This window comes from Coturnix japonica, chromosome 1, assembly GCF_001577835.2.
Source record: "Coturnix japonica isolate 7356 chromosome 1, Coturnix japonica 2.1, whole genome shotgun sequence".
Lineage (NCBI taxonomy): Eukaryota > Metazoa > Chordata > Aves > Galliformes > Phasianidae > Coturnix > Coturnix japonica.
In genome coordinates, this window is record NC_029516.1 from 38987644 (window position 1) to 39004472 (window position 16829).

The window sequence follows — 16829 nt, forward strand, 5'->3', positions numbered from 1 at the left end:
AAAAAGCATGGATAAAAATAACAATTGTAGTTTCTATATGCCACTGTTGGCAGGGTGTGTATGTAAGTGAACATGACAAGGTCTTTCTTGCAGTTTTTATTAATGAAAAATGACTTCAAATAAAGTCATGATTCTACTCAAATTCTGCCTCAAGTGATGTTTGTGGCTTGTGTTACTGAAGGTAAGTCAATATAGTATTTTTCAGTTACCTCATTTATGGTGGTACTTATAAGTGCATCAGGTGTCCAGCAGACGCCTTTATCATAGTGTATTTGTTTTCAGCTGTGATTGAACTGAAAGGACTCTTGCTTTTATTAGACTTTACTGCTAGTTTACAGATTGTGTTTATTCATATCCTACTAACATTGGCATGCACTAGTCTTAATTCTAGAAGCTAATTAGAACTTGCTTTTTTTTTTTTTTTCATCTTTTAGGTAACTGGAGTTGTGGGCAGAGCAGAGCTTTTATCATCTATCTTTTTTCTAGCTGCATTTTTATCATACACTAAATCTAAAGGACCAGATAATACCATAGGTAAATGACTTTCAAATATGTCTAACTTAATTTCTGTATTAGTGATAAAGAGCTCTTAAAATGGCAGTGTATATTCAGCAAATATCAAAGAATGTCCCCAAAACCATCAGCTCTATAGTGTCAATGTAGCAGTACTTTCAGACACAAATTGCTTTTTATTTTCTTAAAGACTAAAGTGGTTTTTAAAATGTTTTGTTAAACCTTGAGTTCTCTAATGACACAGAGATTCTTGTAGAAACTCCATTGAATGTAGGTGGAGGTATTTTGAGATGCTTCAATTGGTCCCAAGTAAGCTGCAGAGTTTCAGTAGAGATGTAGGAGGCTTATCTCTTTTCCAAAGTCAGTTTGACCCTGTTAAAATTTATGACTGCCTTTAAAACATGCATTTGAAAAGTTATCCTTGTGAGTTAGGTTGCTGGGGTTTTTTTGGGTTTTTTTTGTTTTTTTTTTCTTATCAAAAGATCCAACCTTTGCCTTTTAATTATTTTTTTCAGTTTGAGGGAGGCAGTTTTAGAGCTGGTAACTTGCAAATAATTTTCTGTAGAATAAGACTGGGAATGTTTCTTTAAATAACAGCTGATACTTTGAGTAAATTCATAGAGCATGTTCATACATTTAAAGAATCAGTCTTCATCTCTCAGGTTAACTTACTAAGTTTTTGTGTTGTAATATGAAACATTTTCAATAGTGTCTTCTTGATTTGCAGTGTGGACTCCCATTGCACTGACTGTGTTTCTAGTAGCTGTTGCAACACTTTGTAAAGAACAAGGAATTACAGTGGTGGGGATATGCTGTGTCTATGAAGTATTTATTGCTCAAGGGGTAAGATGCAACTGAAATTCAAATTCTTCTCAAAAATTCTGTAAAAAGATATCAAACACTTAGAAGCATAATATTTCATCACTGATTTTGTCAGCTCCAGCAAATTCTATAGTTCCGATAAAATTTTGAGATGTTCTTTTTGACTTAATTGATGTTTAAAATACATTCCTCATGGAGAAGGATTCATATGCCTTTTAAGTTGTGTTTTGTGTGGCAGATGTACATATTACCAAATTACTTGAGGAAAGAATCACATCTTTATGAAAACCTCATGTTTTAGATAAGATTTGCAAAGACTAGTATCTAGCAGTCTTGATTAAAGTATCGAAGTGCATGAAGATGGAGATTTGGTTTTTAAATCCTGTAACTAAAGGATTTTAAGTAGAGAACATAGATTCTAAAGATGCACTTCATGAATTTCTTATAAATAACCAGATGTTTTGGAGTAGTCTTATTTGATTCAGTATCATTTTAATGAAATTTGTTGCTTTAAGAATGACTTCAGTTTCTAATCTAAAAGGCTTCGTGCTGAGCATTGCTAAATCCATACATGAACATTTCTTAAGAGAAACATGTTTTTCCTTTAGTGAAAGAATTACTAACTTTTTAATAGTCAAGTCATAAGCAGAAAATATTTTAAATATACTATTCCTTAATTATTTAAATTATGAGTTGTTATTTTGTAATAGCTGAAAGATTGTCCACCTTGGCAAGTTTAAGTCTAAAATGACACATCTTTGTGCGTGAAGAAATCTTTGGCTTTATATGTTTAGTTTTACAGAAGAACACGTCAAAAAAGATGAGATACTGAATACACTGAATAAAAACACCTTTTCTTTTGCAGTATACTTTGCCAGTTCTGTGGGATACAGCTGTTCAGATTCTTCGCGGAAAGGGCAGTATTCCTTTCTCCATGCTCCAAACACTATTGAAGCTCATAGTCCTAATGTTCAGTACACTGCTTCTTGTTGTTGTTAGAGTCCAGGTTATCCAGTCTCAACTTCCAGTGTTCACAAGGTAATGGCGTGTGTCTTGGTTACAGGTACTGATACATAGGATGTAATGTAATGGTATCTGAATAAAAATGGCCAAAGGTGCATTGCTTGGAGTATCTTAAAAGATACTATTTTTTGAAAAACTTTTGTTGCTAATTAGCTTTAATGATCTAAAAATTAAGTTTCTTTGTGGATTTTTTTTCTTTTTTCACTTTGTTTCTGAACCTTGTCTGAGTACTTCAGATCTTTTAACAAGTATTTCCTTGTCTACATATGAACAATTGTTTTGTTTTAGATGTGAACTATGGAGAAAACATGTGTAACTTCAGATTCAGAATCTAGGATAAATGTAAATAAATACTGTTAGAACGGAAAAACTGTAATTTATTGTGAAAACATGAAGTAATATAAAATGTAAAGCTTTTCCTTGAAAGAACTTTCAAAAACTTTTAAAATGATAAATGGAGCAACTCTCAGGAAGAGGTTGTAAATCACTGTTTGTTGAAACGATCAATCAACAAACAATTGTTTGTTTCCTTAAGCAATCATTCAGTTGAAACAGAATAGTTATGTCCACTAAACATTTCCAGTTCTTACAGTGATTTGGAGGAGGCTCTGTCTTACAGCACTAACATGCAAAGTCATGCACACATCCCCAGGGTACACACCTTACAAATACAGGAAGATTAGGCTGTTGTACAAAAGCTGCTCTGAAACTAATACCTTCTACTTTATTATGCTGGCTCACAATGTCAAAGGCAGTTGTTGGTAGTAAGGCCGTAGATACTGAACCTTCCTTCCCGTATTTTGCTACGTTTTGTTGCCATGTGACAGATGGCAGCAGCGGAGCAGTGTGACAAAGTGGCATCTGACATGGAAGTGCATAAGATGCAAAGGTGTCATTGAATTCCTCCATGAAGAAAAAATGGCATCCATTGGCACTTGCTGAATATTTATGGAAATGTGACTGAGGATGTGAACACAGTGAGGCAGTGGTGACAGCGGTGTGAAAGACAAGCCACTTCCAGATGGCCATGCACAACTGTCACACCACAAAATGGAGAGTGTCTTGATCAGCTCATCCATGCAAATAGGCTGATGGTGATGATGATTTTGAAAAACAGCGTTTTGTGGCTTAGAAGGTCTCTGTCAAACAGTATTATTGTGTTCTTTATATCTGTTGTAGTCTCCATGGAAATGGAAATAATTAGGTCACTTTCAGAGTGACCTAAGTACATAGCTGTAATTGGCAGTTCTAGCTGTGATGTAGACTTGCTTGCTTCTGGTCTTAAAATCACTGAAGATTTATTATTTGCTTTCATTAAAAGCTCAATTTTCTCCCTTATTTACCTTTAGGTTTGATAACCCAGCTGCTGTAAGTCCATCTCCAGCAAGGCAGCTGACTTTCAACTACCTCCTCCCTGTAAATGCTTGGCTTCTTCTCAACCCCTCAGAATTATGCTGTGACTGGACAATGGGAACTATCCCACTTGTGGAGTCTTTGTTAGATGTCAGAAATATTGCCACCCTTACATTCTTTTGCCTTCTGGGATCTTTGATTGTCTTCAGCCTCCGATATCCTGGGGATTCCTCCAAGACTGTACTCATGGTATGAATGATGCATTCGTTTTGTGGTTTTTTTTTATACCTTTTCTCCCTGAATGTAATTGTCCTAGGATGTTTGATCACCTACCTAATGGTTGGTGACACCGTGATTCATTCTTGGACTATAATGAACACGCAAGAAAAATTGCTGTAGCAGTAAACCCTTTGAATTGCAATTAAGTGTGTTTACTGTGCAAAGAATGAGATGGGGGAAAATAAACAGGAATAAATATGGCTATTATTTATTTGCCAACTGTATTATGGCTGTTTTGAAATATTCAGAAATTGGCTAGAAAACTGGAGTTTTCAGCATTAATAGAGCTCCTCTTTAGTCTTTTCCGTTTTCTAAAGAAAAGTGAGTTTTGTCAACCTCTAAAATCACTTCCATTTTTTTTGCTAATAAATGACCTTGGAATTGAAATGGGTTTCCAGGGAAGAGTATTTTGGAGGAAATGGAGCAAATGAAAAAAAAAAAAAATCATTTAAGATGTAAAACGTTTTGGTTGCTGTAACTGCAAAATCTTGTAATATGAATGATTAGCTGATAGCATGTTCCTTACTAAGTCAGTGATGCAATTCTGCTCACAACAGATCTGCACACATAATCTAAACTTGCCTTAGTAGTAATGTGCTTTTTTTTTAATATGTAACTAGCCGACAGAAGTTTCAGATGGGTGGAAATATTTATGCACAATTTAACACTAGGAATTTCTCTGCTAATCATCAGACAAACTTCAATTCATGTCATGTCATGACCTAACACAGTTTTAATATAATTTGTTTGTTCGTTTCATCACTGGAGTGAGGCACATTGTTTCACTGGAAAACTGGTAAAAATTTTCAGTAGCCTATGATGCTTGTAGTTCTGACTTTGAAAACAGCTTGTGAAGTAAAAAACTTAAGAGTATTTATACAATAAATGTGCAGTATGGCATGCCCAAATAATTACAATTTAATTCTATTAAACAATGTATATTTAAATAACTAAATTTTGTTTTCAAAATGTTATAGTTTTACTGCACTTATATTTGAGTAAGTAGTTCAACTTTCCTATTTACATAAACTGAAAAAAAAAAATTATCCAGTGCACTGATAGAAGTAGGGGAAGTAGAACGCTCATATATAGAAAACCACTCTTGAACTTAGCCTCTTTATTTCACTTCTTTTTCCTTCCTGTTTTTTAAAGTTCAGAAGAGAACAGGGTTAATGGAGTTTTCAGCATAAGTTGTTGTAAGTTGGTTTGGTTTTGTTCAAGGGTTTTTTTTATTACTTATCATTCTAAGTGTTTTTTACAAGAATGGTCTTCTGAGATCTTTCATAAATTGCTGTGAACTACAGTGAGGTTTAAGATAGTTTAATCACCACTTAACAAAAGTTATTTTCCTTTCATATATATGCGTGGGTTGTGTATATAATGCACTGTATGATGTTGATTTTCCCTGGAATAGCTAAGTTCCTTAAAGCTAATTTCTTAAGAACTGAGAAGGTAGCATCAACACTGTAAGCCAAAAGCTGTACTCTCTTATGGTTAACCATTAATATCCTGATGTAGGCAGGATATTCTGTCATGGGATTTCTTTGCAGTGGCTTGTCTGTTTGTAAACTCTTGTCTGAGAGTTTGTAATACCATCTTTAAAATGAAGAAATTGAATCCTTTTTTAGTGAAATCAACTTAACACTGTTTATAGAAGTTTTCCAGATAACTACATTGGAATACTGGTTGGGTTTTTTTTTATTTGTTTTTCTTCATTGTTTATTGTTTAGGGAGCATTTTTCCACTCTCAGTTCTTCCAGTACAAGCTTAACTTTCTGCTAGCCAAAATAAGTTACTGCCCTGACAGATGTAAGTTCTGTGCATTGTCTGTGTGGATGCCTCCTAACATAAAGGTGTAAACACATCACAATTGAAAGTGTGACTGTTCACACTGTTTATTTTGAATTCTTAATGAGTCTCACTCTAATGGAGTCGTAAAGGGCTTTGTAAAGGACTTCTTTACCAGTCTGTAGCAATTTTTGGCTCTTCCATTAGCCCCATGAGACCCTGAAGTTGGATGCTGAAGCCATAGGTTGACTGTCATGTATGAGACTGAAAACAGTACAACTTCAAGCCTCCTGGAAAAATAAGAGATGCTTATTTTGACTTTGCAAATAAAATACAAGGGAGACAGATCCAAAATGCAAGACAGAAGGGAGACTTCAAGTATGTCTTAGTATGTCTTTCTGTATTTGCTGGATTTGGATGTGGATGTTATACTTCTTGCGAGACAAGAAAGAAGAGTGGATTCCTCTTCCTACTTCCACAAGTGACAGTGGACATCCTCCAGTTCTTTACAAATGCTCCAATAGGATGAAGTAACAAGAGATGTGAATGTTGAAGGACCCATTTTCAGCTATAATCTGTTTAAAACCAGTCATCTCCATGAAGAATAACTGTGGTAAGTGGGTGCATTCTATTTTACTTTGTCATGTTTTTATTTTTGCAGTAAGTACTAAAATTGCCTTTTCAAAATAGCATAACTGTATGAGATCTAAACAGATAAATTGATTCTTTGAAGTAGCTAATTTATTTTTTCAACTAATAATATTAAACTAACAAAAGATGGACTTGTGTATTATAAATCAGAACTCATGCTTTGTCATGTTTCAGTCATTACACAGCTCAAAATAATTATTTTGACATTAATGAAGGACATGCACTAGAAAAAAAATTATCTTAAACAGCTGAAGTATTTTATACTTGCTGTTTGCTCAGTCCCTGTGAACAGTCAAATGACTTACTGTCAGAGTAGGTGACCTTTTAAAATAAGTTGCAGTATAAGTATTGGAAATGTTTAGTGCTAAAAATAGCACAGATCTAGAATTACTTCAGTGTCTTCTCACTAGGTTTCAGAATCAAGCTGTGATCATGGCTTTTATTTTTGATGTGAATTATTTTGGGTGTACACATGCCTTTGTTAGCTACCAAAATTTTAATAAAAGCTTGTCTCATGATAAATGCAAAGTGTTCCAAATAAAGATACCTTATTATCCTTCCTCATACCTCTCTTATGTTTAGACTGTATTCAAGCAAAAAACTTGTTGGCTTTCTAGTGTGCAAATATCAGGAGCAGAGAAGTATCCTTAGGCTTCTTAAAGAAAATCTTTTGAAAGACATCAGTACTTCTGAATTCATTGATACTGAATTTTGTGCTTACATCTAAGTCTTTGAAATATTCCCTTGTGAACAGTAGTCTGGCAGTTCACTTAGTCATCATACTTTATGGTCTTGTTTCAGACTTTTGTCATGTGTTTTGTGTTTTCTGCATACTCTAAATGTTTCTCTCTCTTCTAGGTTTTCCAGTTGCCTTGACTGGGACTTCTTTTTAATTTTTTCAACTGAACCTCTGCACCTGCTGAAAGACTCTGATAAGGAGAATAAATGAAAAGAAGACATTTTTATCTACTGTAGCTTTGAGTCTGTTTCTTACAAAATTATATTTGAAGGACAGTATACTAAGGAGAGACAAAAGACCTGAAAGAATTTCAGCAGAACATTGTGTAACATGTTGCCATCAAAAAAATTAAAAAGAACAAAGCATGCAAAAACCTTTGTTACTTAGGAGCAATTCTTTTTATTAGGTGTCTAGACACAATGCTAGCAGGCACTTGCTGTGTGAGCTGCAGAATCCTTCCCACTGGAAAATGGTGGATTTCACTGTTCTGCTGTACATGTGTTAACCTTGGGGCTTTGAGACCAATGTCCTTATTGTATATTAAAAAAATAGTAAAATAGCAATAATGGAAAAACTAACTTCTTAAAATCTTAAGAGATGTCTTCAAATCAGTGTTTTAAAATGAGTTAGTTCATTTAAACAAATATAGAAGCCTTATACATTGTGAAGTGTACTGCATTGTGAATGACTTGTATTTAAAAAATCTGCAAAACAGCAGTTTTGTTGTTTGTTTGTTTGTTTGCTTTTTATTGATTTTCTTTTGTGTGTGCTTGCAAATTACAAATTTCTAGAAAATTCCTCTTATTTTATTCAAAGAAGTACTCAGTTTCTGTAGGGGTTTGGGTTTTTAGTTTTTGCTATTTGTAACTTGGATGCCATGTATTTAGAAATATCTACTTAAATCTTTTGATGATATCAGAGACTGTAAAGCTCTTAGTCACTCAGAACTAAAAGCAAAAGGTTGTATCCACATCCTTTGAAGCAGATGGTTTTCTATCTGTATGCAACCTAAGAGCTATGATGAAGGAAGTTGATGAGTTCATTGTCATTTTAGATATTTTTGTTTGCCTGTAGTGCAGTATCTTAACATAGATGTTAATTCAGTGGTTGATTCTGGTTTTTATTATTCATATTTTTAAGAGAAAGTGAAAATTGAATTCATTGTAAAAACAAGTTCTTTTTACATCGTGTAAGTTGGTATAAAATTTCTATAGTTATGGAAGATTATGTCCAAAATTGTAGTACTGCCATGGTTTTGTATATGTAACGTATTAAAACCCTGTTTTGTGCTTGGTCATTTCGTCCTAGGGTTTTTTCATACAGTTGCTCTTTTCCATAGTATAGAAAACAAAGTACATTTGTAGTTTGTTTAACAAGGGGAAGTGTCATTTGCAAGTTTTAGGTTTCCGTTTTCAGAATGTTCTCAATGTAAAACAGACCTAGTAAATCTAATCTACTAGATTCAAACGAACAAAACAGATCTGCCATGTATGTCTGATTTTTCTGGATTTTTTTATAATTGCTTCATAATTTGTCTTTGGGTACAGTCTGTCACTACCTGATCTTGCTTACTAATTCATTTGCATTTCTTTTCTAGGCACTCTGCTTAATTGTGCTGCCATTCATTCCTGCATCAAACCTCTTTTTTCCTGTTGGATTTGTAGTAGCAGAACGAGTGTTATATGTTCCTAGCATGGGATTCTGTATATTAGTAGCACATGGATGGAAGAAATTATCAAATAGAAGGTATGGTAGGTTTATCCAGTACTGGTCTAAGTCATCACTCTTTATTTAATAAAGGATAAGCACAATTATGACTGTTAGCTCTCCCAGTAGATCTTAAGTGATATTATTGTATTACAACTCTTGTATTGTGTCAGGTTTTTATTATTGAATGTGGAGTAGTGACAGCTTGTAAGCCGTGTGAACAGATGACAAGAGGGAAATTAAGAGACCAGTGGATATTTTCATTTATAAGCACACATGAGTCATCATCAACATTGCTTTCAGAACAGTAGATGAACTGTTTTCCCTGTAGAAGTGTTCAATGCTGCTTTAAGGGATAGACGTTTGCTAGGCAGTGTATTAGAAAAAGCACTTCTACATCAGCAGATACCTTTGATTAAATTTGTCTGTATGCATGTTGGAAGCTTGACATGTCAAGTTATTCTTTTAATTAAGTATTGTTACTTATTTAAAAATTAACTGTGGTTGAGCTTAGTGCTACAAAGAAGGTACACTAGAAGTTTTTGCTGTGCTGTGTGTAAATTCCATAGTTTCGTAACAGGTAGCTTCACAGTCTTTTCAGTCAGTGCCACATTCTTGTGAAGTGAAAGTGATGTACAGCTTGTAAGATGAAAGGGTAATGTATCTGATTCAGTTATTCAACCTAGTTTTAAAATTTAGATTTTAGATGAAAAGTTTTCAGAAAAGGAGGTTTTTTATATTTTTACTTCTACTACATAAACCAAATTAATAGAAGTACAGAATGAGTTTAGGGGTCATAGAAAGTGCACCTTAGTGCACTGATCCTTTGCCTCTTAAGCAAAATAGTCTTGATGCTGAATACTGAGGTTCCTCCCCAGCACAAGCCATTATTGTTACTATTCTGAGGGTGCTACAAGGTTAATTTAAAAGGAAACTCATGTTTTAAATGCTTTTGGCACCAAGTATTTTAGAGTGCAAGCTGCACATTGCTACAAAATGGTCTGCCTAGTTATCTCATCGCTTTTATGTAAAGAAACATGATGTTCTTCTTTAAATCATTTTTGAGGATTAAGCAAAAAAAAATCTTGACTAGATTTGATTTATACTTCAATTAAAGGTAGTTACTGACTGAAGTTTAGGTACAGCATTTGTATCAGTCTGCAGCACATGAAAATTAGTTACTGATAAAACGTTCAGAGTTTAAGTTCTAAGAATGAGTATAGGAACTGTTCAGTATTTGTTTAACTAAAGAATGTTTAGTGATGATAAGATAATGATAAGAATTTCTCCCTTGGAAATTCTGCTCAAAAGTATATTTTGAATGTACCTTCAGTTTTCTGCTGCTTCTACATTGGTCTGTAAATGCTTTTCCCTGACATTAATGCTTTAGCCTTGTTACCCCAGTGCCATCCTACTGCTTGCTTGGATGACTGAAAGGCAGCAGTTCCCAATCTATGTTGTCTACTGTCATTAGATGTGAGACCTTATAGGATAACTTGTGTTAATTGGCACTGCCAAAGCTGACAGCGCTGGACAAGGAAATCCATGATACCAAGTGGGAGTGAGGAGAAAGTATTATTATCACAGTCCCACTAAGATGAAGGAAAAACAGAAGTGATGTGGCAGAAAACAAGGATCCAGGAGAGGACAGGCAGGGAGGAAAATTAGGCAGCGCTGTGGCTTACTACAAAAATATGGGCAGTCAGTGCTCTGAAAAGCCTTCCAATATGGAAAAGGCTCCTTACTTCAGAAATATGTTCGGTGAAAAAAGCTTTCTTATGAGCCTGGTGGGGATATGAATTAGTGTGTGCATCAGTTCTCACTTATTGCTTTGCTTAAGTGTTGAAATGCCTCATAATTCTGCTGTTCTGCATCTCAATTTATTTAAAAAACAAAATAACAACAGTACAACCAAGCACAGTCCTATGCATATATATGGCATTTTGTATGTCGGGGGAAGTCTTGTGTTTTTTATCAAGCCTCTGTGAAGTACACAAGACTGTGAACAGCTTTACAGAGACAAAGGAATAGTTGGAAAGGATGAATGAAGGTGTGACTGTTTTGAGAATGAGGTTTTCAATGCTTATTAATAAAGTGATGTTCTTAATTGGAGGAAGACTGTGTAGGTATCTAGAGTGTGTTTTCACATTTAGATCCATCTGTCTGTCTGTTAAAGTTTATATCTGGTATGGTTAAACCAAATGATGTTTAAACTTCAGAAAATAAACAGCAAAAACAGTCTAGATGATCATTGCTGACAGTCTGGTCAAAGTGGGATTTCTGCTCCTAGTAATTCAAGAAATGTTTAGAAGTTGTATTAAGGGACATGGTTTAGTAGGGAAATTCTGGTGGTAGGTACATAGTTGGACTGGATGATCTTGGAGGTCTTTTCCAACATTGACTATTCTATGATTCTAATTTGCAGTTTTCATCGTAAGAAATAAGTTGTTATAATACTAAATCTTTCTCCTTTTTGTTAGAGTTTTATTCATTTATGGAATGTTGAGTGGTCTCTACAGGAGACCTCTCTAATAAAAAGTGTTTTATAGTGTGGAAAACATTGGTAATATGTTTAGTAAAGAACTTGTATCAAATATAAAGAAAAGGAATGGGATAATATTTTAGATTTTTTTTCATTTATCAGTTTATTTGCTTTCTAGAATATAAGATACTTCATTTAATATAAATAAGAATTGTTTGTGTGCTTTTAACAACTATTTGTTTTCTTGCTTTTTTTTTCTATTTAATAGCATGCTAAGAAAAATTTCTTGGGTTTGTTTGGTTGTGGTACTGTTCACACATGCCTTGAAAACACTGCACAGAAACTGGGATTGGGAATCGGAGTACACATTGTTTATGTCAGCTTTAAAGGTATTGTATCTTAATTGAAAAGGATAAAGGAAAAATTATGTTAGTGTTCACAAAAACTGTTAGTGCGTGACAAGAATGAAGAGAAATTATGCTTGTTCTGCCACTTTGATTTCTGTGTTAACACTATCTAAATCAAGTAGCTGCTTTTGGGAATGCTTTAAAAGCAGTGTGATTTACGTGCAAGAAACAGAAGATATTTTTTTTAATGTGCTAAAACAGTTCAATGTAGTCTCTTTATCTGGATGCTAGCACAATATGCTTGAATACAAAAATGACAAAAATCTATAAAAGTTTTCCATAAAATAGTTTTTATTTTTTCCTAATGTGTATATGGCATGATAGGATTATTTGAACAACCGTCTATTCATTTTTCCATAACTATTATAATGAATTTTAAAATTCTGCAGATTTTTAGGCACTAATAACTGAGGTAAATGTATGTGGAGCAACTAGTTTCATGGAATTGCTCTGTACACGGTGTTGTTATTCTTTACACATAGCAGCTTGATTCATTATTTTTGTGTGTTTTTTCAACCTGGAGATGTTGGACTAAATGATCTTAGATGATCCAACCTTTCTGATTCTGTGATTCTGTGTAGTTAGAAGAAAATTAAGTGTTGTGTAACTGAGACTCAATGCATTATAAATGTATGTATATTTTGTTGTTTTTAGGTAAATAAGAACAATGCAAAGCTATGGAACAATGTGGGGCATGCATTAGAAAATGAAAAGAATTTTGAAAGAGCTTTGCAGTTCTTCATACAAGCCACACAAGTGCAGCCAGGTAAAAGCTTAGACTAAGTGCCATGGAATGGCTTTTTGCTTCTCCTAATGTTACGTTAAACTCTGGTTTAAAATGTTCTGTTTTTCACCAGTTGAACAGCAAACTGTGTCACTTACTTGATCCGTGCATTCTGAGTATAATAAAAGTTATTCTTAAGAGTTAATAAATTCCCTCCCCCCCCGACCCCCCGAAAAATCTCAATAGAAGTTTGTATCTGTGCAAAAATGAAGACTTTCCATGTAAAGCTATTAGTGAAGTTCATTCATGAAACCTATAATTCCTTTTGAAGCATGATTAACTATTATTTAATTTCCTCATTTAATGCTAAGGAAAGGCAATCCATAGTATATCGAAATGCACATTTACTCTTTTGAATACTGTTGCTAAGGAAATTCTGGGGAATGCTGGACAACCTTTCCTTCTAGAAATGGAAATCTAATAAATAACTTTAATGTGCTTCTACTACAGTGGTAGATTAAAGATGGCTACATCAGAGTATGACCTCTATGTGTGCCCCGGTGGCGCAAGTGGTAGGAATGCCGTGTTGCAACACCAGAGGCCCTGGGTTCGAATCCCCCCTGTGGCGCAAGTGGTAGAAGTGCCGCTCTGCTACACAGGAGGCTCGAATCCCGGGGGGTTGGACTCGATGATCTCTAAGGTCCCTTCCAACCTGCACGAGACTATGATACTATGGTACTATGATACTTTTTGGCCAAGTACATTTAAAATACATCTTTGGTTTATGGATAAATTATTAACTTCATAAATAAGGTAAAAAATAAATTAGAATTGCCTTTTTTTCCTGATCATTATGCAGTACCTGTTTTTAGCACTACTCTCAAAGCATAGATATTTTTTCATGTTATTCAATGCATGAAAAATTAGAAGTTTCACTCTTTTTTTTCAAGATGACATTGGTGCTCACATGAATGTTGGAAGAACTTACAAAAACTTAAACAAAACTAAAGAAGCTGAGAAATCATATATGATTGCTAAATCATTGATGCCACAGGTAATTAGTAACATAATCACTGTTGGGGAGGGGGCAACTTTTCCAGACCTATATTATATGTTATCTTATTTATTGTTGAAGATACTTGTTGCTGTAAGCGCTATTATTAAAGCTTAAATCTCTTAGATAAGATCATATTGAACTCTGTTTAAAAATACTTACTTGGACCTTCTTTGTTTATAAAAAAAAAAAAATTAAGTTACTTTTTATACTCTTATGGATTTATTTTTTTCTTAAATTGAGGATACAAAAAAAAAAAAGCAAGATAGAAATACAGTTTCTAATCACAGCTGTTCTTGTCACATCCAACCAATACAATGATAATGTTCAGAGTTCAAGCTCATAGGAGAAGGCTTAAGTGCAGTGTTAGAGATGGAACAAGGCAGTTGAAGCAGCAACAACAAAAACTTTTGCTTCAATGTGCTTTTATAAACATGTGCTCTGTTACCTTTGCCGTATGTTGGGTTGTATTTATACCTAGCAACTGTTATCTATTTTAGCTGTACAGGAGAAATTAGATTGACAGGGAAATCAGCAGTCACCTGAGCAGAGAATTAGGCATAAAAATGTTTGTGGTTTGAAGACTCTAGTAAACAATGCACTATTTACAGTGGCGTAGCATTTTCATATCTCATGACAATTTTTCATCTGCTCTATCAGTGGCTGGTAAATCTTCTTTCCTCCCTTCCTTTGCCCAGGCCCCGCAGAAAAAGTGTTCTGATAAAATATCAGGTTAGACTTTGAGAGATAACCTTTTTATGAAGGAGAACCTTTTTCAAGGTCTGATTGGATGTTAATGGCCATTTGCATGAGCCACTTTGCAAAGTAGCAGGGATCAATTATCTGATAACGTCTGTATCAAATTTAAGATGATGTGTGATGTTTGTGTGATTTTTTTTTTTTTTCTGGACGGAAGAGTCTGATAAATGATCTCCGGAGGTACCCTAAAACAAATGAGGCAGACTGAAGTGTTAGATCTGTACTGGTTGTTTTTCATGTTTTCACTCACTGGCATTTGGAAATTTATTCTTTTTGATAGATTATTCCGGGTAAAAAATATGCAGCAAGAGTTGCTCCTAACCACCTGAATGTTTATATCAATCTTGCAAACTTAATTCGAGCAAACGAATCTCGCCTCGAAGAAGCAGATCAATTGTATCGACAAGCAATTAGTATGAGGCCAGATTTCAAGCAGGCTTACATCAGCAGGTATCTTTGTTAATTTTAGATATATGTATTCTTGAATATACTTCTGTTTTATTTACAGTGCTAGGAGCAGTATTTTGTTTACACAATTTCTTTAGCTGACGGAATTGGTTTATTTTCAAATAAGATGATATAAGTTTGGAGCAGCCAGTATTTATGGCAAGAACTGTTCCTATAATTCTTGTTTCAAATAGTGTGTGTATTTCATGTATGCTGTGTTTTCAAACATTATATAGAAAGATGCTTCCGTTAGATTTCTTTATGAATCTCAGTCTCAGATTTATAATCTCGTTGCTCAGTTTTAAACTAAAATACTTTTGATTAGTCTGAGGTGTGGAGTTCTATTTATTCTTTTTTAAATGATCAGTAAAATGAAAGACTTATAGAAAACATGAAAATAGGAGGCTGAACAAGAGTTACTGGACTGTGGGTTTTGAGGCTTTTGTTCACTGTTTTGTTAGTTGTGATTGTTTCTAAGACTTAGTGAGGTGCTGAGGTTCTTAGCGAAGTGAGATGCCATCCAGACAGATGTACTCAGGTTTGAGCAGGGAACCCAGGTGAACCTCATGAGGTTCAAAATATCCAAGAGCAAAGTCTTGCACCTGAATTGTGCGAGCCCCGTAATCAATACAAGGAAAGAACTGAGCACAGCCCTGCCGAAAAGGACTTGGGAGTACTTGTGGTAGTAAGCTAGACATGAGCCAGCAGTGTGCCCTTGCAGCTCAGAGTAACAACCATATCCCACATCAAAAGAAGTGTGACCAACAGGTCAAGGCACCTTTACTGTGCTCTGTTGAGATGTCATCTGGAATACTTCATCCAGATGTGAGGGTTCCCAATACAAGAGAAGACATGAACCTGCTGAAGTATGTCCAAAGGAAGGCCATAAAAATGATCCAACATCTTTCCCTGCAAGGACCGGCAGACAGAGCTGCGATTACTCAGCCTGGAGAGAAGAGGGCTCCAGGGAGACCTGACAGCAGCCGTTCAGTATCTAAAGAGAGACTATAAGGAACAAAGGGAAATCCTCTTCAGCAGGATCAGTTGTTACAGGTCAAGGGAAAATGTTTTCAACCTAAAAGAGAAGATGTAGATTGGATATAAGGAAAAAGGTTTTGGTTGTTTTTATGATGAAGGAAGTGAAACACTGAAACCAGATACCCAGAGAGATGGCAGATGTCTCATCCTTTGGGACATTCAAGGCCAGGCTGAAGGGAGTTCTGAGTTGCCTGATCTAGCTGTAGCTGTCCCTGTTCATTGTGGGTACTTGAACTAGATAATGCTTAAGGTTCACTTCCAGCTCAAATGATTCTGATTCTCTGAGATGCCTTGACAGTAGCTGTTGGTGGGCCTGTATCAGGGGTCCTTCTGTGTGGTTGTTTCTTTTTGTAGGCTTTTTTGTCCTACTCATACACCTCCTGTATGCAGAATTCCTAGAGCTGTATGCTTTTAGAATAGTAGATAAACAAAATCCTTTGTTTTGCATTTTAAACAAAAACAAAACAAACAAAAAAGAAAACAACAATGTTTCATATCTACTTTCTGTAGGAAAACAAACTTCTAAATAAGCACTTTCAGTTGTTTTTGTAATTCTATCAATTAAAGTTACTGAAGGTTAAATTTGATTCTTCAACAGGGGAGAATTACTTTTAAAAATGAACAAGCCTCTAAAAGCTAAAGAAGCTTACCTTAGGGCTCTAGAGCTAGACAAAACCAATGCAGACCTGTGGTACAACTTGGCAATTGTTTACATTGAACTGAAAGATCCAACAGAAGCCCTGAAGAATTTTAACCAAGCACTAGAACTCAACCCAATGCATAAGCTGGCATTGTTCAACTCAGCCCTGCTAATGCAGGAATCTGGTAAGTTAGTTGTCTCTTTAAGTAATTATTGTTTCTTTGCATTTATAAGATTTTAATGAATTGGTATGTTTTTGAAAAGCATTAGTATTCATGATATTATAGTAATAGTCATCTTTGTAATTTATTGGTAGCATGTGGAATATGCACAGTGTACATGTATTCTAATTGGTTAACACCTTGAAAACTATTTCACACTTTAACATCTTGTTAAGTGTAAA

The 16829-nt window shown here is 34.7% G+C and overlaps 1 protein-coding gene and 1 long non-coding RNA gene across 2 annotated transcripts in view; both read left to right on the forward strand.

Moving 5' to 3' along the window:
• Window positions 1–16829, forward strand: part of TMTC3 (transmembrane O-mannosyltransferase targeting cadherins 3) — a 35323-nt gene that overhangs the window by 14877 nt on the left and 3617 nt on the right. Inside the window, exons 5-14 of the mRNA XM_015857864.1 lie at window positions 435–534; window positions 1241–1356; window positions 2201–2373; window positions 3708–3960; window positions 8766–8914; window positions 11626–11746; window positions 12419–12530; window positions 13439–13542; window positions 14582–14751; window positions 16385–16611. Of these exons, the coding sequence (XP_015713350.1) occupies window positions 435–534; window positions 1241–1356; window positions 2201–2373; window positions 3708–3960; window positions 8766–8914; window positions 11626–11746; window positions 12419–12530; window positions 13439–13542; window positions 14582–14751; window positions 16385–16611 (1525 nt within the window). The remainder of the gene's footprint in view (window positions 1–434; window positions 535–1240; window positions 1357–2200; window positions 2374–3707; window positions 3961–8765; window positions 8915–11625; window positions 11747–12418; window positions 12531–13438; window positions 13543–14581; window positions 14752–16384; window positions 16612–16829) is intronic.
• On the forward strand, window positions 3967–8463 carry LOC107311430. Its single transcript, XR_001554066.2, has 2 exons — window positions 3967–6391; window positions 7288–8463. It is a non-coding gene; the product is annotated as an uncharacterized LOC107311430 (long non-coding RNA).